Source organism: Pseudonaja textilis, chromosome 3 (assembly GCF_049901715.1).
Source record: "Pseudonaja textilis isolate UNSWEBS1 chromosome 3, rPseTex1.2, whole genome shotgun sequence".
Taxonomy (NCBI): Eukaryota; Metazoa; Chordata; class Lepidosauria; order Squamata; family Elapidae; genus Pseudonaja; species Pseudonaja textilis.
The window spans coordinates 179,230,743-179,255,702 of NC_141992.1; the positions used below are offsets into that span (position 1 = coordinate 179,230,743).

General features: G+C 34.9%; 1 protein-coding gene and 1 non-coding gene across 18 annotated transcripts in view; both read left to right on the forward strand.

Annotated features, from left to right (window-relative positions):
- Positions 1 to 24,960, forward strand: part of OXR1 (oxidation resistance 1) — a 221,115-nt gene that overhangs the window by 180,881 nt on the left and 15,274 nt on the right. For 12 of the 17 annotated variants that reach the window (XM_087931614.1, XM_087931617.1, XM_087931620.1 and 9 more), the window contains 5 exons: positions 1,533 to 1,714; positions 2,905 to 3,626; positions 7,108 to 7,273; positions 8,812 to 8,971; positions 20,670 to 20,750. In XM_087931614.1, coding sequence (XP_087787740.1) covers positions 1,533 to 1,714; positions 2,905 to 3,626; positions 7,108 to 7,273; positions 8,812 to 8,971; positions 20,670 to 20,750 — 1,311 coding nt within the window. The remainder of the gene's footprint in view (positions 1 to 1,532; positions 1,715 to 2,904; positions 3,627 to 7,107; positions 7,274 to 8,811; positions 8,972 to 20,669; positions 20,751 to 24,960) is intronic. The other 5 variants (XM_087931628.1, XM_087931625.1, XM_087931626.1 and 2 more) reach the window with 1 other exon arrangement.
- Positions 23,498 to 23,603, forward strand: LOC113438370 (U6 spliceosomal RNA). The gene has a single exon (XR_015743374.1). It is a non-coding gene; the product is annotated as a U6 spliceosomal RNA (small nuclear RNA).

The window sequence follows — 24,960 nt, forward strand, 5'->3', positions numbered from 1 at the left end:
GTTCATCATCACAGAACTAGGTAGTGGAAATGCTGCTATTCTTGAGAATACCTTTTTCTTACACAATATGAAAAGCTGCTGCTGCTTAAAACAGGAATGATTAACTGGCTGAAATGTATGAGTTTTTCTTTCCCTCTCTAGTTTCCTCGCTTCATCTTGCTTGTATCAACTTCTGTTTCCTCCTTTTTTCATCCTTTCCTTTCTTTGACCTAATCAACAACACGCAAAATATTTTTCTCTGTGGATTTTCCTTATGATAGTAAAAGGATAAAGTAAAAACATATCAGTTCTCCAATCTGTACTAGATCTAACTCAATCCATATCCTGCCTTTGTGCCTCTTTTTCCTTCTGACGTTTCCTATGGAGAACTGAATAAAAGTCAAGAATTTTAACATAACTGTCCAAAATAAATACTTCTGAATATCTGCAAGCCTAAAAGAGAAAAACCAAATTGATCTTATAAGTAAAAGCTTTACTTCAAATGAGAATTTGTTTTATTTATTTACTTGATTCTTAACTTCATTATATATTTAGGAATGATATTTTTGAAATATTTCTTTCTAGATTGTTACATAGACTTCAGTCTATTTAGTTTCGTGTGTGTGTGAGAGAGAGAGAGAGGGAAGGGGTGGATTTTCTTACCTTTTCCCAATCTTATTTATTGTGTATTTATTGAATCTCCCTTTACTGTTGTATACATTGTATACATCTTAAACAGTATACAATAGAACCTCTGGTCATGAGCACTTCTGACCACAACCAAATAGAGTTCTGACCAAAAAATTCACAATTTTTTTTTTGGTGGCTGATTTCCCCTTTAGCACCATTTTTTTTGTAAGTACCAAATTTCCAAAATTAGGTTCAGGTCACAACCAAATCGGGTTGGGTTTCAACCAAAGTTATGGAACAAATTATGGTCGTGACTGGAGGTTCTACTATATATAGCACACCTTTCTGCTTCTTCAGAGCTCTATAACCTTTTCAAATGCAAGCAATTCATATCTGTAGAAATGCAGAGGAATATTTCCTTTTTAGGGATAGCATCTTGAAAAAAATCAGTGTTTATATATTGATAAAGGCTTCATTAAAATTAACCACAATTTCATAAAGTCTTTGAAATATGTAACATATGTAACATTGATATCATTTGTTGCATTACTTATAAAATTACTGCTTTTAAAAAAATGTTTTATATTATATCGAAATATAACTGCTGAAATGTTAAGTTTATACTAAGGTTCATTTATTCAATTAAACAATTTAAATGCAAAATTATTTTACAGTACCATCTTACAATATCTCTGAATTATGGTTTAATGTTAACTAGGCAAAACTGTTTTTCCTTAAATATTATATTTTCCAGGAATTTACAATTTTTCATGGTTTATAAGAAAGCTGAATGTGTTTGTTAGACTTTAATAGAAGTGCTCAGAATTCATTAAGTAATGAAGTGAATAGGTCACTTCTAGACATAATTTGAAAAGATTTGGTTTTGATTGCAGGAAGTTTTATTGTTTTTCTCCTTATCATAGGGAACTGTCACCGGTGTGCTCCTAGTGACACCAAACAATATAATGTTTGATCCACATAAAACAGATCCCTTGGTTCAACAAAATGGCTGTGAAGAGTATGGTATCATGTGTCCAATGGAAGAAGTGATGTCAGCTGCTATGTATAAAGATGCTGATGGCAAAATACAGGATTCGTTACCCATGTAAGATAGATTAGTGTATGTATGTGTACACATCTCTATCTCTCTGTGTGGGAGTCAAATGAAAGAAACTGCATTTGCATGGCAGCTGTATACAGTAATCATCAAATCTCCCTATGTTGTTTTCCTGAGACAAAAAACAACAACAACCCCACCACTGTTTTTATGAACTTTTGGAACAAAGAAGTTTGGACTCACTAAATAAGTTTTTGAGAATTACACCAGAGCTTTTAAAATTAGCACAATTTCCTTTCTATGCAGAAGCATTAAAAATCAAAGTTTATGAGGAGCTTACTAGTCATTGAATCTAAATTATTATTTTATGGCTTTTAGAAAGTTATTTGAGGCATGTTTTCTGATTTGACATGTTAACCAGATCCTCATATTATATACATGGCTTTGTGACCAGATTTATTAATCACTTTTAATAAAATATTGGTTGTTTTTTGTGACACAATTTTGTGATATAAGTAGAACTTTGTTTCATTTATTAGTATGGAATTCTCCATGCAAATTCTTTTCCATAGGATTTGCCCTAAATAAAGGTTTTTTTTAAAGCCTGTAAGTACAAAAATATAAATTGGAAAATTGGTTTTTTTCAACAACTTGCAGAAGTTAAATTACCTACAGCAACTACAACAAGAATGAGGAATTCTGTCCCTCACAAGGTAGCTCAGTGAGTTACTTACATTTGAATATAAGATATAAGATTATTCTATAAAGAATCCTTTCCTGTGCTACAGATGGGCTACAAATTAGGCTTTCTCCATTGTATGCCACACATGGAATACAATGCCCACAGAGCTGTGTCTGGCTCTCTCTTTTCTAACATCCAAGTTTTTAAAGACCATCCTTTTTAAGTAGGCTCATGATACCTAGCTATTGTAAGTCCCATCCTGTTTATTTGTACTTGTGTTTTATGTATTTATTAAACAACTGGGATACCTCTTTGTTTTATTGTATACCACTCAAGCTAATAGAATTGAGTATTATAGACAACTTTTGCAATAAATAAATCTTGTCCACTGCTAATAGGGTGGGAGGTGGGGGATGTTCTCTACAGAGATATGTTGCATAACTGTTTAATGAATAGTTATCAAACTGGTTCTATTAAAATGATCCCAGTTTTAAAAAAAAGTTATGTGCATTTTGTTTTCTCAGGTTATAACACAGAGGTCTTCTTTACTTTTTAGTGATGTAGGTCAGTTATCTGTAAAAGATCTCTGCCACTTCAAGAAAATTACCAGAAGTAATACTGATGAAATGGAATTAAGAATGAGAGATACAGGAAATGATAGTGCCAGTACTGCTCCAAGGAGTACAGAAGAATCTCTGTCAGAAGATGTTTTCACTGAGTCAGAACTGTCTCCTATTCGGGAAGAGATTCTGGATGATCTTCGACAAGACAAATCTTCTGGAGCTTCGTCTGAATCTGTCCAGACAGTAAACCACACTGGCAGAGAATATGTAAAGGATATTTTAGACTCTGTTAATAATATTGGGAATGTAAATTCCAATGGAAAACAGCCTTTGAATGATGGTAGTACTTCCGTTAATGATACTGTGGACTCAAAAGCAGTGGAGAAAGCAATAGAAGAAGTACAGAATATTGTAGAAGGATCTATTTCTGATGCTGAAGCACAACATGGAACATGTCAGGAACCAGTAGAAGGAAATGTACCAGAGGATGAGCAGCATTTGGATTCTGAAAAAACTGATTCTCAAAAAGAGGCCACAAATGAAAGGGAAACTGTGAAACTGCCAACTCAAGATTCTGAGACAGACACAGAGATTCTGCGGAAGCTTTGGAAGAGCCATACTATGCAACAAACCAAACAGCAACGGGATACCATCCACCAGGAAGTGCATAAAGAAATGAAACACAAAATGACAACAGTAGATGGAACTATAGAAGGTAAGAATTTAAAGTTAATATAGTATAACAAAAAAAAACCTCAATAAACCTTAATTACTCTTTGTGTATATAGTAAACACTGGTTGGAAAAAATGTCATATTCCCAATTTTATTGTAGTCAAAATGCATTAGGGGGTAATGTGAAATGTACTATTTCTGAAGGATCTGATATCTGTGAGAGAAAGCAAAAGACAGCCTAGTGTTACTTTTAGCAACATATTTCTGTATTGTGAAGAGTCTTGTCACTCTTGATAATCCGTAATCATTATAATCATCATCAATTCAGAATCAAATCTGGGTTGGTCTCAGTGATCTGACTGGCTAACAACTAGTATAAACAATAAAAACAGGTTATTCAAAAAATATTAAAATTATCCATTATCTGTTTAAAAACACAAAATCATAATCAGCTGCAAACTTCATTTATGTTAGCTCAGTTCAACTATTGGAAGAACTCCCCATGGTTGCTGGTGCACGCATGTTGGCAAAGCCATGTGTTCAAGGCCTTCCTAGAGACTTAGAGGCTATTTTGACCCAACCTGGTTCCAAGAGAGCAAACGCAAGACAAAGGCAGTAGCTCCCACCTTTTTAGATTTAATCCATGAATTCTGCTTCTTCACAGATAAAAGGCTGCTTCCAACTAATTAGCTTCGACAAGAAAGAGCCTTGCCAAGTTGTTTGTCAAGGCTGCCAAAAACCCTGAGATAAGAATTAGTTTACAAGACTTTTCAAATACTATGATGTCCACAAGGATGTCCAAAGAAGCTTCAGAGCATCTTTGCCTTCTTCAAAGAACACTTCTTCAAACCTGGCTTTTATCCTCTTGAAGGAGTGGCCATTACCTTGCAGCCTTACGCCCGAGTCGCCTGTGCTGCTGTAACTGCTCTCTCCTACAATCAATCCTGCACACACACGCACTTGGCACAGGCTCCTCGAGAACCTCCTCATCACTGCTGCCAGCCCCCACAATCTCTGAAGGCAGCAGTCCACTCCCTAATGGTCCTGGCCCCTCATCTGATTCCTCGCTCTCCTCCACCATCAGCACCTGCTGCCGGCTAATCAAAACAGAGGAATGAGACCAATCTAAGATCAGGGATGGATAATGTTCCACAGGGCAGTCCCCATGGCAGCAAAGAGTCTCTTCCTGGGATCCACCAGATGACACTCTTTTGTAGATGGGACATGTAACATGGCTCTCTTTCTGGTTCTGGATGCTTTTTGATGGCAATCTGTTCTCTGTTTTTGTTACCTTCCCTGCTACATCCCTTACCTGACATTCCATCTTTCATTTGCATCTCATTTATAAATATATCAGTTTCTACTTGCTAATCCTTGCCTCTTATTTTTCTAGAACTTATTGGATTCTTGCAGTCCATGGTAATCTTAGTAACCTGTCTCTATTTCCCTAATTCAAAACATTTCCCTTTTACGTCTTGGTCATTTTCAATGTACAGTTTTCAAACTATTTCTTTATTATTAGTGGCAAAATCATAGCTTTAACTATTTGGTATCTATTGTCAGAAATATCTTTATTTTTAAGCTATGTAAGTTTGCACAAACATTAAAATGAATTAAAAGAATCTAAATCATTAGAGTAAATTATACATAAATACAGGATGGGAATCATATTCATTCCAGGCTCATTGCCTTCTGTATTTTGAACCACTTTCCCCCCCAAACTTAATTTCTTAAAGTGGTTTGTTGTTTATGATAAAGGTTCCTCAAAAGAATGATCACGTGTATTGGTATGCCATTCAAACTTAATATACATACTATTTTACATAATTTATACAAAGATTATGCTGGATAAATAAAGCAAAGGTATATTTTAAATTCACTTGTTCTCTCAATTGATCATGTTACATTTCTAGATCATATAACTTTTACTTGTGTTGTTGACAAAGAGCTGTTAGCACTTTTAACTGCCTTTTATGCCATTAAAGAGTTTAATGGAGGTTTCATCTGGGCCTGGTATTTTTGACTGCTGGTTTATTGCCTCCCATATCTTACTTTGCAGCGTGGCTGTTTCTGAACATACAGTATTGTTTTTACAAATGTTTCTATTTTTAGTATCAATTTTAAATATTTTTAATAGTTTTTCCATCTCCCCTTAAGCAAATCTTATCTCACTAGCATAGTTTCCACATTTATGTTTAATTAGTCCTACTTTTAACCATAAATTTCTTATGAAACGCTATGGTGCTAAAAGTGTTCTGTTTCTAAAAGTTACTTCTGTCAGTGTTGATAGAATATGGTTGCAGCAAGCAAGGATACACATAGTAATATGTTTCCTGGATAGTATTAGTTATTAGGACTTTTTAAATCTATACTTTGTATTTAAATAGATTCATCATGATGACTTGGCTTCATGCTTTTGCATTGAGGCTTAGCCCCTCCCCTTCACATGAAATTCATTTCTTCCAGAACAAAAACACACAAACATATAGAGCAGTTTGTGAGAGCACATGTTTGAAAATATGCAGGTGATTTTGATATTTGAGAGGATCATTCTTTAGAAATGTTTCTTCTGCTGGCCAATTGTTAGCCCCTCAAGATAGGTAAGGGTCAATAGACAAGCACAGGAAGGAATGTTCTTCATTATTAATTTATGGGGTGAAATAACAAATCTTGAAAACAGACGAATTTCTCTCTGTCCCGTTTTAAAATCAGGGTGGTGTTACTTTTAGTTCTTTCTCAAACTTTTGTTTCTTTCTCAGAGTCTGGGTTACCTTTTGTGAAAGTCTCCCCTTGACAATGTCAGGGTTACATTCTTTTGTGCTGATAACATTGTCGTAAATGAATGATGCAACATTTGTTGTATGTTCATATATCATAAAAGTTAGTGGAGATAACTTTAGTCACAGTAGCTAATTTAATTGTAGTTTAGAGAGCAGGAACTCATTTGTTGCATCATATGTTGGAATGCATAGTCCGGCAACTGAGGGTTGGGCTATATAGGAAGCATAGCTGCAAATGTAAGGTAATGTGTTTAATAAAGGAAAACAAGTGATGTAAACTTCCTATGTTTAAATGTTTACATCCACCTATTTTCTTTTTCTTTTTCCCTCTAGGTTGGGGCTTAAGAAATATAGTCAATATTTTAAGACATGCAAAATACTTGTTGTGCTACAGCTCTCCCAAAATAAGAAATATGGGCCTGATTTTAGGAATTTGTAGTTTCATGGTGTCTTAAGTCTCTGCAGTGGTTTGATGAATCCATTTCACTATTTATTTTACAGATTTGAGATCTGAAATTAGATTAGAGGAGGTGTAAACAGAGAGTTAGATGTTCATATGTAACCTTCTTAACTGCAAATTGCTCACCCATGTTATAATAGTTGAACTTAATATTAAGCAGAGTAACAATATCTAATCAGCTTTTAAAGGTACACCCAGATTTATCTAGTAATTAATGTAATATTTAATAATTAGCAAAGCAAAATTGCTAACCACAGTCTGGCATTTTATCTCTTTATAAAAGGTCCTCTAATAAAAGAGAAGAGAAGACATCGATTATACAAGTTCTTGTGTCTCAAAGTCGGCAAGCCAATGCGAAAAACGTTTGTATCACCGGCAAGTGCATTGATGCAGCAATATGCACAAAGAGATAAGAAGCATGAATATTGGTTTGCTGTGCCATCAGAAAGGTAAGATGGATATTTTCTATGTATGTTTATTGTAGAGGAAAACTTTATCTTTCCATTTCTAAATTGATATTAAATCTATCTTCATATTAAGATAATTCCACATCCTTCTGAATTTAAAGGTTACAACTATACAAAAAATATTATTTTATTGTCTCTTACCATGTCATTGTTCTTAATTCAGTGTGTGGGGTTTTTGCTGAATTGTTGCTTGTTTCTTAATATTTTCAGAATATTTCTTAGTATACTCTGTGTTTATTGAAATTCGCCATTTTTTTCTAGTGGATTAAATTGTAGTAAATTGTAGTAAATTTAAGTAAATGATATAGAGATTATAGCAGGCCTGACTCCTTAACTGTATATGAGATACCATTGTCTTATTGAAATGATCATCCAAACAATGGATCATTTATTATGAAATTATATCGGGCTACATTTTTTGTACTGTTCTCACAACAATAGTAATTTAGGTATTGTTTTCTTGTTAATTGCCTCTTTAAAGATAGTCTTTTCTTATCAATCAATCATTCAGCCACTATTTGGCACTGCACATATGCTATTTACGACTAATCCTTAAGTTCTGGCCATTACAGGGTCCTCTCAGTCACATGATTGTGATTTGGGCATATGACAACTGGTTCGCAGTTGTGGTGGTTGAAGTGTCTTATGGTCAGGTGCTCACTTTTTGGAACCTTCTCTGATGGCTTCTCTCAAGTAGAAGCCAGCAAAGAAGGTCACAAGTCACTCTGTTAAATCCCCCCATACTTCCTTTGCTCATGTCAAGCTGTGGCCTGGTAACCTTATTTTTATATCTTTTAACCAGACTTGACAGAGTGATGCTGCCAAGGTTCTTTTCCACAGTTAGTTAAGTGATGGAAATTTGATGAATAATAAGAGAATCAGAATTTCTGTAGGTCTCAATCTCTTCTGAAACAGAATGTCTAGAATCACCACTTTCTCAGTGATATCCAGAGGAAGGATTATTAATTTTTTTCTCTTGTTATGTGTTTCTTATAAGCATCTGCTTGGACACTCTAGGAAGAACGTGCCAGACTAGATGAGCAAACATCTGTCATGGCTGCTTATAAATTCTTAAACTTTGATTTCTAGTATCATATAGTTGTGTCTTTCCTGTCATGTCCTTTTCTTCTAAAGAAACAAATCCCTTGAATCAAGCTTGACTATGTTGCCTAAATACTAAGCAAGTCCTACCCAACTTAGCTAGTTGTCTAATCCTGCCAATTAGATGAGTTGTCCTATTCACTTCTTGTTTTTCCTAATGAAACTAAGAAAACCCTTTTCAGATTTATAATCTGTTGAGGATGCCATAATCGGTACTAGTTATGTGCTGAGATACTGAAAATATTGTTCACCATAGTTTTAGCTTACTTTATATGAATATATACTTTCCCTTGATTTTCAAAGAAAACATGAGTAACCGACAGTGAAACGATAAGTGAGTTACTACTTAAAAAACAATATTTCCAAGTCTGTGCACGTCTGAATGGGTATCAATTTATTTTTCATTTTCCCTTTCAAAGGACTGAACATCTGTATGCATTTTTTGTTCAGTGGAGTCCAGAAATATATGCAGAAGATACAGGAGAATCAAATAGAGAGCCAGGATTTATCGTAGTAAAAAAAATTGAAACTCAGGCTGGGGAAGATTCAGTTAATGAAACAGCTGTTAAGGAGTGGGAGGTAAGTAAATGCTAGTTATCAACTTTAGAAAACACATCATTTGTTTAAAATTGTTTAATTTCTACATGGAAGAGTTTCATCAACTAATATTATTAAAAAGTTGTAAATACATGTTTATCTAATGACTGCATAGTTCAATTTTTCTCAGTGTGGTACATTAGTCTGAGTATCTCAATGTATAATTCTGTTTGCTTTTTGTGACTGTAGCAAAGGTCAGGCAGCAGTTACATGTATACATATGTAACAAATAGTTTGTTTATTTAAACATGAAAATCTAAAAGGTTAGAGGTGATTTGAAATAATAACAAGAGCAGTAAGCATTTTGCTTTCCAATCTTTAATTCCCTAGCAGCTTTTTTTTCACTGATCACTGGGAAAGAATTGGACATTTCTCAGTTGTTAATACCGCTTGTTTTCTTACTCAATTCCAGTAAAATATCTCCATGTTTTTCTCCAATTTACAAACATTATTTCAGACTTTCAGACATGCAGTTATTAATTTGAAAAATCAGTACTACCATAATATACATTATAAATAGAGGATTTTTGGCTTATTATTACTCAAGGTGGTTTCTACATATATTAATATAGTACAAATAATATTGCAAATAAGAATAGATATGGATATAATGGGTATTAAATATCAGAAACCTGGGAAAGTCTCTATTTTCCACAATAATAATTCAAAAACATGCCTTCCTTAATTTGCATTCATATTTTAAACAGTACATTTTTATGTATTGTGTAATATTGTGACTAGTTTATTGTTCATCTTTATTTCAAAGCCATTTTTCAAAACAAAATCACAATATTCAAAATAGTAAAAACAATTTATAATGAGGTGTTAAAACATAAGCAATCCATTTAACACTTCAACAGACATAATACAAAAATCACAAATTAAAATGAAGATTCTAGATAATTTTGAATCAAATCTGAAGGTATTAGGCTTGGTGCTAATGATATCTAAACAAGATTGGTATTATATTATTTTCGTGAAATTGTGAAATCCTCAATTGTTACTTGGATAGTTCAGGAACTAGAACAGTGTTACTGGGAGGGGGGTGCAGATGAATGCCTTGGCCTATGATTCATATTCTTAAGATATCAACAAAAGGTCACAAAAATTTCAATTGCATCTAGCAGAACTGAATAGATGCCAAAATAACATGTCACTGCAGTAAAAGTACCATAAACTACATAAGGCCCAGGAATATACCCAGAATGTATGCATACCAAAGTTCACTATCTCAAGCCATATAGATAAGGTACTCCAAAATATTGTAATCAGGTAGGCAGAGGAGTATACAAGCATGTAGTGAATACAAAATAGTCTGTAAATACACACATGGTTTCTTCGTTATAATTTCATAACAACAATAGGAGCTTAGAAATAAGTTTAAACAAAAAAATGGTGTATGTAGAAAGAGAGTCAACAGTGTCAAAATGATGGGAACAACCAGGCAAAGACCTGCCCATTTTAATGTGTATTGTACACACCAATGGGCAAGTGGCAGAATTTTGATTATGTCAGTCACAGCCATAATTTTGAAACCTTGCACAAATGTATTCCTCCCAATATTCCCATTAAATAACTATACAACAATCTAGAAGACTGCTTGGATATTTGTTTCTATTCTGTATATTGTCCTACAAACCAACTATTCAGTTGTCAGGATGCTGAATTTTTAGAATGCCTTTTGAAAGTAGAACCTGTTTTATTTTAAGACATCTTAAAGCTTAAAAAAGCAGAAAATGCATAGAGTGCATTTGTAAACTTAACCACGGCACATCAACAAAACCAACATTACATTGATCATTCTTTATGTTAACTCTTTGTTTCTTTTACCCATGCTCTGATATTTTCCTCTGTATTTCAACTTTAGGTGTTCATAGGTCTTTTACTTTTATTGAATTTGGGTTACAATGCTACTTCGTGTTCTTCCTTTTCTTCTAAGAAGCCAATTCTTAATAATTAATTGTTTGCTGGAACAAGATATTCTTGACACCAGTAGGCCAACTATTTTTAAATTAGAAGCTTCATCTCAATTTTTATTCTTTTGGATTAATACATTTTTATACTGGTTAACATTTGGACTGGAACACTGTCCTGATCCATTAATTGCAAGTGTCCTATTCTTAGTGGCCTCAGTATGATGCATTGGTTGTTGTTTGTTCTTAATTAATAGGTATAAGTTGTTGTCAGGATCAGTGAATGTAAGGCTTAATTTTCCTTCTAAGCCTTGGTAACATCACTTATTAACCTTTCCCAATATTTTTAGAAACTTCAGAAAAAACTTTTTATCAATGCTGGGCTATGGAAATTGAACAAGATTGGTAATAGGCTGGGAAGAAAAAGTTCTTCTTTATCATTCTTAATAATATTTAAGGCAAGATTATAACTGGGACAAAAAGCTGTAACCCAACATTAAGCATTTTTGTTTTTTCCCTCAAGCTGTTCACATAAAAAGTATCTCAAAGGTCTATGGCTTATTTTGTCTTGTACCACTTTTTTTTCTACAGTTCCACTATGGTAGAACTATATAATTAGACATTTGCTTAACAAAAAGGGAAAAAATTACTGTGTATCCAAAAGAGTTTGGGGTGGACTTTGTGGGAAGAAATGGTGAACTAAGGACAGTTCTATTAAAAGCACTGCAGCAGAATGTTGAGCTTGTGAGTGGAGAGGCTCTTTGATAATCTTCTCAGCACAAGAAGACTCAAGATTGACCACAAGCACTTCAGACAGTTGTTACTCGCAAGGCCACAAGACGGCCATCTCTAGCAAGTTGAAAGTTCTGCAAGACAAGGAAGTAACCATCTTGTTAAAAGTGCAGTTGGCACCTTCAGAATGGGGTAGCATAGTTCTTTTTCTAAAATTGCTTGTTAACTGCTTTTTAACTATTAGGAACCTTTGGATTAACAAATCTGAAACCTCCAGGTGAATTTTCTTCAATCTTTAATGAAAGAAGCTTTAAATACAAGTTTAAGGATTTATAAACAAAACAAAACAAAACAGAATAAATAGTGCAAAAGGTATGTAGTAGTTTGATTTTGGAATGTTACAAAACACTAGATGTTTGAAATGAATTTGAAATGAAAGAAATTTAGAATTAATTATAAAAGTTCTTTCCACGGGAAACTGTTTTTGTTTTGAATTTTTTGAAAAAAAACATGATTGAATGAGACTTTAAAGTTGGGACATGATAGGAAACCAGTAGGAAATAAAGATTACAATTAAAGGAGATCACTTAAATTTTCCTTACTAATACAGAATGGAGCAAAATAGCATTGGATACATTGGCCGGTGTTAGAGTGACCTGGATAATTTTGTTATATTTGATTTACAAAAGAGATTTGTTAAAGCTTTGAAAACCTTGTGTAAGAAGAGACAAAGAAAAAAATGAAATTGAGTGTAAGACATTTGAAGGGACTAAAGATCAAGATTGTTAAAAGTATAAGGGAAGACTATATAGTTGGCTTATTTGATTCAGGTTAAAACACATGTTGTTATGTCTGATAACCCTTAATAGAACTTGTATCTTCAAAGTAGTTATAAACATTGCCCGGGGCCTGTATGAATGCCAAATGAATTACAAGGTTTGTGGAATATCATAATTTAATTGTTAGTAGCTGTTAGAAAGCTATAATGTATATGCATTGATATAAACTAATGTCCTGTGGAGCTCTGTTTAATAATGCATACATTTATTTTATTACATCTTGTGTAATTCATGTGGCTGTGAAACTTTTCCCCTTTGAAATATTCTAAAGCAGAGGTCTCAAGCTCAATTTCATTGAGGGCCGCATCAGGGCTGTGATTGACCTCAGGGGGCCGGCCATGGCTGACTGGGTGGGCAAGACCAGCTTGACACCACTCCCCAAATTGCTGGCATGTTTCCTCTTTACATGGGTAGACTGGGCCGAAGTCCTGCTGGCCTGATCTTTCTTCTTTGCACTGGGTAGATCAGGACAGCCTCATGGGCTGGATCTGACCACATTACGGGCTGGATCCAGCCTGCTGACCTTGAGATTGACACCGCAAGCAAGCAAGAGTAGCAGATTTTTTTCTAATCCATTCTCATGAAGCTGCCAAATGTATAAGGGAACAGCCAGTATACCATATACTATCACCCTAGAAGACCTCCTTTCTGCTTCTAGAATACATTGCAAAACGTAGGCTTGTATGGGAGAGAAGATGGCACTTTTTTTCTATATGCAAAATTAAAAGGAAAAGTCTTGACTTCTAATTAAACCTTTTTACAAAAGCTTAAGGAGAGTTAAACATTATTTATCATTCTAGAACTGGAGCAGAAAACCTGTTTCTGAACTAAAATTTCAGATAGTAGGACCAGTGGTAATATATGTTGGGAGTTGTGGTTTACAACAATTGCAGGTTAAAGAAAATTAAGTGAATTCAACAGAAGAAAAAGTTTGCACCAAGTAGGATTTGTATTGATACAGTTCTTCTCTAATTTTTGAATCCTATGTCAAATTGGTGGTAAAAGCATATTTGAAGTATTACTTTATGCTTCAAGAACAGTAGTAATACATATAGTTCTCTTCAGCTGAGGTTTTTTTTTTCCCAGGTAGAGGATTACATTTGTTTGAACTTGTAATTCAGAAAAAAATAACTGAACTGTAAGGGTTGTCCATTAATAGCAATTAATCTCAGCAAAAGCTGTTTTATTTTTATGTTTTAGTTTTATTTTTAAAAACAAAAAGGATTAGGTTTGATAAATTTCTCATTGGATTCTAAAAGAGTAGTGTGTCTCTTTAAACTTTTTTGCTCTAAAGCACTTTAGTGCACTGCAACCTCCCTTGAATAGAGAAACATCTCTTGTGCTTTTCGTGGTAATGACACACCCCAGGATGAATACTCTGCTCACTCATTAGTTGTTTATCCTGTCAATCAGTTCAATGCAACTAGCACGGTGTTTTGTCTGTAAGGAGAGCTTCGTTGTGCCTGGAATTAAAAGCAGATAGTATGCTGGGGAGAAATGCTCATGTGAAGCTAAAATTAATGTGATTATTTTTTGTCAAAGGAAATAATTTTTTGTATGGCAAGAAAGGAAGAAAGCATCACTCAATGAGAAATAAATATACTTTGGTAATTCCTTGAGAAATATTTCTTATTGTTGTTATAGTGCTATTGTAATCAGTAAGATCCCTGCTTTTTCTTTTACTATTCATTATAGATCAGAATTTTAGAATCTCTGAATTTAAAACTTTACTATTTTAATTTAATTGTGGTAGATTTCATGGGCAGATATATTTTGGAAAGTTTCTTACATTAACTTTCCCGTTCTTTTATATTGCTGACATGGCACAGTATTAATGTAAGATAATTTGTGATTTTACATGCTTTCCAGGTATTAATATGAGGTGTAGATCATCTGTGAGTTTATACAATCATATTTTGGTATTGATACACAGGATGTTTGAGTCTTTTTTTAAAATGGAAATATAATACAGTCTGAGGTTATTGTCTATCTGTCTACTTTTGTGGCTTGCATGTTTTCTGACTGCCAGAAAGGAGAATAAAACTTCATCTGGAATATTGGAGAGGAGTTCTGTAATGAGGCATCACATTTGTAAATATTTTTGTGAAACTTCATTTTCAACAATTAAATGATCTATTTATCATTTGCACTGTACTTTCCTTCAGTGTGTTGATTATGTTTGTGTAATTCCACTGGCAAATAGCATAGAAAATGTTACTTATTTCTGTTGTGTATTTGGGCAGCTCTGAAAGGACACTCTTTGGCATATGGTTGAGGCATCTGGGGGCTGCTGGGGGGAGCAGAGCACCAGGAAGACCGGATGGTGAATGGAAGTGAAGTTAGAAACAATACTTTATTGTACAGTACTTTATTTCTTCATTGGTATTGCAAGATCCCTGTATGAGACATAGTCTCTGCAACTATGTGAATAACTATGTAGATCTCTTTGTGTTAACCAGAAATGTATGTTTCTCAGTCTCTCAATATTCTTTTAAAAAGTTTGGTTTTTTCCCTCATTTGGTTATATAAGAAAAGAAATAGCAATGAGCTGAAGGTTTCCTGGGTATTTTTTCAGGCCTTACCATGTATGTTCTATTCTTTTTTTAAGGCATAGTATGAACTGTAAATAAGGTAAGAAGATACCATTTTAAAAGTTAGATAAATATGGTAATAAAACTAGAAATGGCTATCTATTGTTCCTGAGGAACTTCTGATCCATTCTGTACGTTGCAAATAAATCTTTCTTCTTTACTGATAGCATGTAAATGCCACTATCTTTTAGTTATCTTATAAAATCAGAAATTTTGTAATGTATTTTATATTTTATAATAATGTTCAAAAATTATGAAATTTCTTATATTATAAAATAATGATTTAATTCACCAAATGCAAAAGATTTGTTTTAGCACAGTTGCTAAAAGATCTTATAGAAGTAGGACGGTTTACTAAACCAATGCAGAAAGCAAAACCAGTGCAATGCAGTTTTGAAATAACAGCTTTAAAAACATGTTTAGAATAACCACTGATTAACAGGATTGTTGGCATTATATATTGCTTATGCAATAATCACACACATGAACCTTTGGTTTTTTTAAATCGCTATTGTGCATATTTTTCCATACAGCAGATTAAGATCAACAACCTCATCTCAGTTTTATACAATTAGTCTGGTAACTTCTTAAATTGTAAATGTGTAAAGTTAAATTGAATTAACTTTATAAATTGCATTATCAAGTCTCCAATAGAAGAAAATATAGAATCTTTTAGCACAGTGAAGAGCAACTAAAATTGTATATGTTGGACTATAATAATTTATTCAGTTGAATGTACCTGCCATGATAGTCATTTGAATTAAATTTTGGATATATTTGAAATAAAAAAGATATTAAATCATAAAAAAATATTACTGTTGTTATAATTATAGAAATCTACTAAAGATTCTGTTTTCAGGGTCATGTATCTCACTAAATTTTGTAAGATATACTTCTGAGCAGGCATGAGCTTATATTTTGATAAAATGTTACAAGAATCTCTGCCCATTCTTGTTTGCCAGAGAAATTACATAATGGCTATTTTTAATGATATGTAAACAGTGGGAGAAAAGAACATTAAATCAATGAAAGAGAAGAAGGCTATTGAGAGAACTTCTGGAGTGTCCTAGTACACTCACAAGTAGTGCAGAATAACTAACTAATAACTAAGATGCCACCATATCACACATTTTGCCACATTAAGCACTGACACCTCTTTCTGCTGTACCTGCTTCTTTCTCTGTAACATTTTTATTGATCTGGCATAGGTGAGAATTACTGCTTTTTCAAGAGTAGCTTTAGTTGCCATTTTATATATACAGGAGAGAGAGAGGGACGGAGGGAGAGAGAGAGAGAGAGAGAAACATCAATGAAAGGGCAGTTAGCAGAATTGCAGAATAGTGCAAAGGAAAGGAGCTAGGTGGAAAATGGAAATGGAAGGCTGGTTCAGTGGTTCTTCCTGCTTTTAAAATATCTGCAGTTTTGTGATGCTAGGGAGTATGTCCATTTCACTGTTCCATGTGTCAGGAAGTAGAGCCAGCTGGAAAATTCTAGGGCTGGTTTAGCATTCAGAAATGGTATGGATACCATAATTGGTTTAAGAAATCAGCCAGCACTAGCTAATTTATTCGAGTCAGGTTATTTTCTCACCACTGCAGTTGTGTGGAATCAAACTGAACCAAACTTGGACCTGAATCTTCTTGCAGCTTATAGTTGGCAACATACTGCTTCAAAATACCAGCAGTTCTATAGGCTACCAGGGTATTAAACTTTATTTCCATACCATATGATTTTACCATTTAGAATACTTTATGTGCCAATGCCTTAGTTGTTCTGAATGTTTTTACCCAATTGAAAGTAAAATATCTTATAGATATGTGGTTTATATTTGTTATTATGGCATTATCTGGAGGATGAGAAAACACTGTTGCAAATGAAATCCAATTTCCATAAAATTATAATAAAAGGGGCCTGAGTGTGAATATAAATTTAATACTAAGGCTTAAATATTTATTGTTATGAACTGTGGTATATTTATAGTATCTAATCTCTACTTCTTTGCACAGTAAGAAATTGCAGACTCATTGGTGCACAACTTTGCTAAGAGTTATCACAGAGGGTTGGCAGCAATATGCGATATTTGTCTTACAAGGAAATACTCAATCAGAGTTCAGATGAATATAGACATACCTTTTGCAATACATCTACTGTGTCCCTATCAAACACCTTGAGAAGACTAAGAAGAAATTTCCTGACAGTTAGAACAATTAATCGGTGGAATAATTTGCCTCCAGAAGTTGTGAATGCTCCAACACTGGAAGTTTTTAAGAAGAGATTGGACAACCATTTGTCTGAAATGATGTAGGGTTTCCTGCCTAAGCAGGGGGTTGGACTAGAAGACCTCCAAGGTCACTTCCAACTCTGTTATTCTAGACAGAATAGTTGCAGTCCATCTCCCAACTAAGAGTAGGGTTAGTCTGCCAGATTCCAAGCTGAGGAGTCACATTCAAGTGGTATCTCCTGAAGAGAAACATTAAATATCCACGCTGAACTAATGACTCTAAAAATTGCAAAATAAAGCCCTCATTAAGAAGAACAGAATATTGTATCTGTTTTCTGCTCCTCTGGGTATATTTCATAAGTAATAAGTCGTATTGGTCATTAAGCAGGTCACCATATGAGCACACCTATTTTTACAACCTGATTTGCAGTAGTTGTTAAGCAAATCCATTGTTTACTGTGGCATTTTTTGATGGAAACCAAAAGTAAATGCTGCTTTCTGGCAAAAAAACAGAAAATTACAGTCACGTGACAGTGAGATGCTGCAAAAAGCTGTGAGCCAGTTGCCAAATGACCAAAATGAGGTCATGTGACTACAAGGGGGCCATTAAAATGTTCATTTTGGGTATTAAATAGCTTTTCTGTATTTTATCACAACTTGGAATGGTCCCTAAGTGATAATTTGAAAGCTATATAAGCTGAACTACTGCATCATTTTTTTAAAAAAATCCAACATAAAGGTATTCTACTTTATTTGTTCCAATAAAAAAAACCATGGGTGCACTCTTGCAATTAATAGGCATTGAGTTTAAGTCATGGAAGACTTTTTCTTTTTTTTGATGACATTATTAATGGGCAATTTAAATACTGCATCTATGTATGCAACAGAGATAAATATGCAATAGACAGCAAGGTATCAAATATGCAGGTAGTCCTTGACTATTCATTTAGTGATCATTTGAAATACCACTAAAAAATGACATGTCCAGTTTTCACACTTCTGACCATTGTAATATCTCCATGGTCATGTGATCAAAATTTGGGCAATTGCTAAATGTCCCAGGGCCATGTGATCACAATTTTTACCTTCCCAGCCAGCTTCCAACAAGCAAAGTCAATGGGGGGAAAAACAGATTCACTTAACGACTGCATTCATTTAACAACCACAATGATTCTCTTAACTGTGGCAAAATTCCCCACCATCCAGTAAGAGTTGAAGAAATGTCTTGGATGAGAAGTGAAATGTCTTCAAAGAAAAACTAAAAAGTCCAGTTGCCTCTAAAAAAAAGCACCTTTGTGGCGAAAATTGTAAAATGAGGCTCAATTCCCTGAACTGCCTCGTTCAGCATTGGAAATTTTGAGCTCAATTTTCATAAGTTGAGGACTATCTATAATTGCAAAAAAGGGTGGTTTTTTGATACTATAAATCTTATGAGCAGAAGTCACTTCTTTGGATTGTTGAGATTGGGCTTTTTTTTCATGTATATTCATTACAGCTATTGTGAATAGCCAAATTCTTTTTTCTCTACTGCAAAGAGAAAATAACTGAAGGCAAGAATATATTGTAAAAATATTAAATTGCTTTACATATAAAAGTGCACACTTCTGTAACTATACTATGTAAGTGTGAAAGTTGTCCATTGTAAAATATTATATATTAGGCCTGAAGAAATTGAAGAACAATGAGCACTTTAAAAAAAGTCATGTAGAGAAAGAATGTCTGCATTCTACAGAACCCTAGGTCTGCATGTTCCGTGAGAGACTAAGGAAAAGAAAGAAAAAGAAAGAGAGAGAAAAAAGACAGAAAGACAGAAAAAGGAAGGAAGGAAGGAAGGAAGGAAGGAAGGAAGGAAGGAAGAAAGAAAGAAAGAAAGAAAGAAAGAAAGAAAGAAAGAAAGAAAGAAAGAAAGAAAGAAAGAAAGAAAGAAAGAAAGAAAGAAAGAAATCATTGTTTTTGAAAAGAGATTCTTGGGAATCTTTTTTTAAAAAGGTTCCATAGCCTCCTAAAATTTGAAAACTCAATATAATGTTTCAACTTTATTCTAGAGATGTGAGAAAATTATGACTCTTTAAATATAGATACATCGGTGGTCTGAGTTTCTGAAAGTTCTTAAATTATAAATCTTCAGCCTTCTTTTCTGGCCTGTTGACTGCAGAAATCGTTGTTTTGATAAACAGAAAAGACCATTTGTTTTGATAAACAGTTGGACAGTATCAAATGAATATGGAACTAGTTTAATACCAGGCGTTTCTACCTTTGTTTTATTATTATTTTGCATGCTAATGATATGCATTGTCTGTTTTGCCAGGTTTGAATTTATAAATGCATATTAAAGGCATCTCACCATATGTGAATCCATTAAGGCCTAGGTCTGGCCAGCTACATGCTGATGTATGCAATTGGATTCATTCTGCCTTATTTCTTTTTACAACTTACATAATACAGATTTCAACAATAAAATACAGTTTATATATTTTAATAAGATAGATATTAAATGTTTACTATCTATTGTTTACAGATACTCCTTATTTTTCTAGCAGCTTGAAATATGTTTGTAAACTGCATGTGTCTATAAATTTCCCTAGAGGACATTTGATTTTTTTATAAACAATGATTAATAAGATAGTACCTTACAGGATTGTTAATGAACAGTGTGGCCATTGTAACCCAGGATGTAAATGCCACATCTTTCACGTTTAGTACCATATTTCATCAATATTAACATATCTGTCTGACGTCTGAAATGCCATTTCTCTAGTCAAATGCTACCCATACTTTTAATCCATAGTGGAATTCATCTGCAATTTGAATGAGATATGTTTCATACTGTCCAGCTTGATGGCAAGAGAAGTAATTATCTACCATATCTATAATTCACACAATTTTGTGTCCTCTCTTATTTGCCGTTTAATAAGAAACCCAAATATAGCAATGTTTTCTCATATAAAAATTATTCCAGTCATTTGATAATTTTAGTTTCTGTGCTTTTAAAAAAATAATTGCTTTTATACAAGGCCTGTTTTCATATCTGCTTCTTTTTCATCCATTAGCATTTTTCTCTAAGTGAAAACAGCAGGTGGTATTTATGTAAGGAAACAGTTCATGGATGTGCATGCTTATATGTTTACCTAGCAGATTGTTTTTATTATGTTGTACACATTTATTTGATTATTTTATTGGAAATGCTGACTGTTGTATGTCTATATGTGTTTTATATATGTGCACTGTAGCATTAGAATGTTACTTTTATTTTTGTTTCATTGTCAATTTCTTTCTCCCCACCCCTTGTTTTACTTTGCCACACTCTGTTGTTTCTTTTATATTGTTTTATTTTTCATTTTAAAACTGTGAGTGGAATTATTGTCTTCCTGTCTCCATATTCAGGTAGTGTCAGTGGCTGAGTATCACCGCAGAATCGATGCTTTAAATAGTGAAGAACTACGTACACTCTGCAGACGTCTCAAGGTGCTTTCTTCTCAACTAGAGATTAGAATTTTTTTTAATGTAGTGGTGCTGATCAGAACAAAGCTGATATTCAATTATTTTATCTTCATTACTGTACTGAAATAAGGCAACAATAATTTCCTCATGGTTGTGTTTCCGTTTATGAAGAGATGGGGTTGTTCTGATGACATTTTTGACAATGGGGTCGTTTTTAGACTGAACCAAACTTCTGCAAGTTCAAAGTAAACTTCCAGTAATGATGCAAGTGCTTCACTTTTTTGGTAAAATTTTGAATAGTTATATACTACTCTGTTACAAGGACTATGCAGACCTTAAGTTAGCCCATAAGATGTAACTCAGGAAAAGATCAGTGCAATTCCTGAAGACTGTGAAACCGGTTGTTGAATCTTCCTGTCCAAACTTAAGTTAAAGATTGCCTGGATTCTCACACAGATATTCTTAGAAGAGTAAAAGTACCCTCCCAATACCTAGGAGACTCAGGAACATCTGAAATTTAAGATACTTAGATTTGAACATTCAAACTCTTCCATTTTTGCACAGCTGGTTTATCAGTTTATTTTACTACTATGAACAAAGCAGTTGCATTGTTCAATATTAACTGTTGTTAATGTCAGCTATGATGAATTAATAAAACTGCTTCAAACATTTCTAAAGTTGTCCTGTTAGTTTCATATTTGAATATAACAGTTTGTTGTGCATGTTGGTCTTGTGGCTCTACAGAAGCAGGAGAGGCATTATGTGGGAAAAGACTGGAATTATTGACATTTGTCTAAATCAGCCCATCCATATCAGGGGCCTTCTAGGTGGCTTGAAGCTACATATCATAGAATCCACAATCTGATGAATTCCCATGTCTTTGGAAAAGTTATTTGCAAGGCTATAACTTCACAGTGAGATGTTGGTATTTCCTTTCACTTTTAGCTTGGTGGCCATTGTCACTATGTGCTGTAATGCCATCTGTATTCCTCTGAAATCTAATGTGTGATACTAGTTCCCATTCTATTGTATTGTTGCTATTGCCTGACTGCTCTCTGTATTCTTGGTGTTTTACAATGAGTTGTACCACCTGTATATACCTGCTTGCTCAGTCTTTCATCTCCAGTTAGCCTATGAACTAGATCAGATACGTCTGGTATAGTATGAGCTGTTCCTTGTAATGTTTTGTCCTGGCAGTGATCGGTTACTTATAAATTGATTTCTTGTGAGCTCTGTAAAGATATCCAATCTCAGACTGAGCTTAACTGTGAAGTAAAAGCTTGGTGAAATGGATATAGGAAGCCTTTGCTACAAGATTGGTAGCTATTTCTGCTGGGGCCTGCCTATTCTTATACAAGAAGCCAGATCTAACCAAAAGTGGATCAAATAAAAGCATTTTGCTTTACATGGTAGTTTGTAAATGTGCTATTGTCCTTTCTGTGTTGGCTTTCTGTTAAATGAGATCTGTATTGTCAGGTAACCCATTTTGGGAGTCCCATTTCCTTTGATACCTCTACCTGTGCTGAATCTTTATCTCCTGTTTTGTTTACAATTATTTCTGCAAATCCTCTTATTGCTTTTTCCTGTTGTAACAGCTTTCTCGTACTGTTAATCTAAGCCTCACAGTCCCTTCTCCAAGTTCAGCTATTGTCCAGATGAGCTGTTCAGAGCATCCATTGTTTGGGATGATGCATACTGCTCTGAACAACAGAGTGCTCCTTCTGACTGGAATTCCCTATAACTCTGGTCACTAAGCAGGACAGAGCATTCTTACCCTCAGGTATCTCTCCACAGAAGATTCTGTAGTTTCAGATATACTCCCGCAAGGTATATAGAATAAGCAAGGGCTATTGATCCGGTGGAGCCAGAGGACTCTGAGTTCTCCTGCTCAAATTCTCAAATTCTAGTTAGATTCACATTGGCTCACATTAACAGGTGATGGTCGATACTACATCTTGACGACTAAAACAACGCTGGCATCATTTTGTTTATAAGAATTCCATGGCATTATCTGTTGAGAAGCCACTTCCCCTCAAAAGGATCTCTGTGAGGGTCCAGGGGACATTTATGCCGATTACGGACCTCTTTCTGAGGTTGACTATTGGGCTTCCTTTTTCAGTTGACAACCCTCACAGAATTCTAGCAGCACAGTAACAGTGAGCACCAAGGCCTGTGTCCGTCTGGGCAGGAAGCTGTTGAGCGCCAGGATCACCCAATTGCAATACAGGTCCTGAAAGGTGTTCTCTATTTGGCCTCACAATTTGATTCCATATTCAGTCATCTAATTATGAGTTTGGTAACAGCACAACAATTTATGTTAGTAGCTGTGCACAGATATAACAAAAATATCAATAATAACAATATTAATGATATCAATATTATTATGAATAATAACATAATAACAAATTGAATTTAAAAAAAATGGGGGGGAGAGCAAATATCAAGAGGATTCCCTGCCTCTGTTTATATCAGTCCTATGAACCAGTCAACAGTCCATTAATATCTCATACACATATAGATACATAGATATCTTACCTTGTGGGCTTTAGGTCAGAATCTTCAAGGGCAACCAAAAATACCCCCAGAGGACAATAAACCAACTCAAAGTAGGTAAAAACATCCGAGAGAGACCTCTAAAGCAACAAAGGATGCCAAGAGACACCAAAATGCGTTAGATGAGCATATCTTAATTTTTTTAAAAAAAAATGTATGAGGGAGGTTGAACAGAAGTCTCAGTCCTCTTCCCCAGCCAGGCTGGTCCCAGTTCCAGCGTGCTCGCTTCAGCAGCCCATATACTAAAATTGGAATGATACAGAGAAGATTAGCATGGCCCCTGCGCAAGGATGACACGCAATTTGTGAAGTGTTCCATATTTCACCTTGCCTTCATCCCTGGATCTCTCAACACCATCCAGGAGAGCCTCAGAGAGACCAGTTCAACCCAGGCCTTCAGCAGCGCTACTTGCCTGACAGACAGTTGTGGGACCACACTAGAATTCCTCTTCCCAGAGGATATCCCTGACAAATTGAAGGCCTGGAGGGACATGGCAACTTGAAGAGGCATCGCAGCCGGGGCACAGTAGAAGTTGAGGCAGCTAGGCAGCCTCCACAATCTGACCTTGATTCTCACTCAATTTAGTTACTATGCAGGTACCTCCTTCAGGGGAGTATTATATAATCCAGTTACACATTCATGATGCACAGGATGAGGGAGAACTAGAGACCAGATGGAACAGGTTGAGGAAGGGTCTACTCACAACAGTGACCAAAATCTGTCAGAGGCGGATCCCCTTAAAGGGGGGAGGGGGGCAAGTCAAACATTGAAGGCATTAAGCCAGACCACCGACCTTCAGGTCTATTTCGCCCTAAAGACTTTTTTCAAGTCTCTGTTGTTTCAAAAAAAAAAAAACAACAACAACTACTTCCTGCCTTGATATTCCATTTCCCCTCGGCCCAGCAATCGTTACTATAAGGGGGGTGGTGGTGGTCAGATGATTTAATCTTCTCCCAACCAATAATGTAAGAGGAAGTCATAACTGTCCCACAGAAGTTCTTGGACCTCGTCCAGAAACAAGGGCTCTCTTCAGTGGCATATACCCCTCTTACAGGATATGATAGCAATTTTTTAATTTGGTTTTCTCATTCTGCTAAATTTCTCATCACCACAATAGTAGATAAAACAATAATGGCAATTATCCTCCTCCTCTGCAATTCCAACGGAAGCAGAAGAGGCTCTCAAGTCAAAGGATATACAGGGTCGAGTTGTCCCCATGTAGGGCATGTCGATCTGATGTGAGGGCCATAAGAGTGGAGTCGGCCTCATCCCCCTTTTTTTTACTAGATCGTCTCTCAGGTTGCTCCGCCATCTGAGGGAGATTATCTCAAATTCCAATATCAGGGCACACAAGGACGCCGCAAAACTCTATTAAATTATCTGCTCAAGCCAGGGCATCTCAGGTTACTCCTCGCCTAATGCTATGGCTCAGACATTGGCAAGCAGATATCACACATCTAATGGAAGCTTGCTTCCTTCCCAATATAGGGAGATAATTAGGTTGGTGGTACCCCAACCTATCTCTGATAGAGACTAGAAGCAGAAAATAAGTTCCTCTCTTTTCATAGACCCCAAAATAGTCCTTCCTGGCTTTTTGGAGGGTTCCTTCATTCCCTCTACCAGGGACTTTTTCTCTCCAGACTCCAGGGACTGTCTGGACACATGAATCACCAACAGTCAG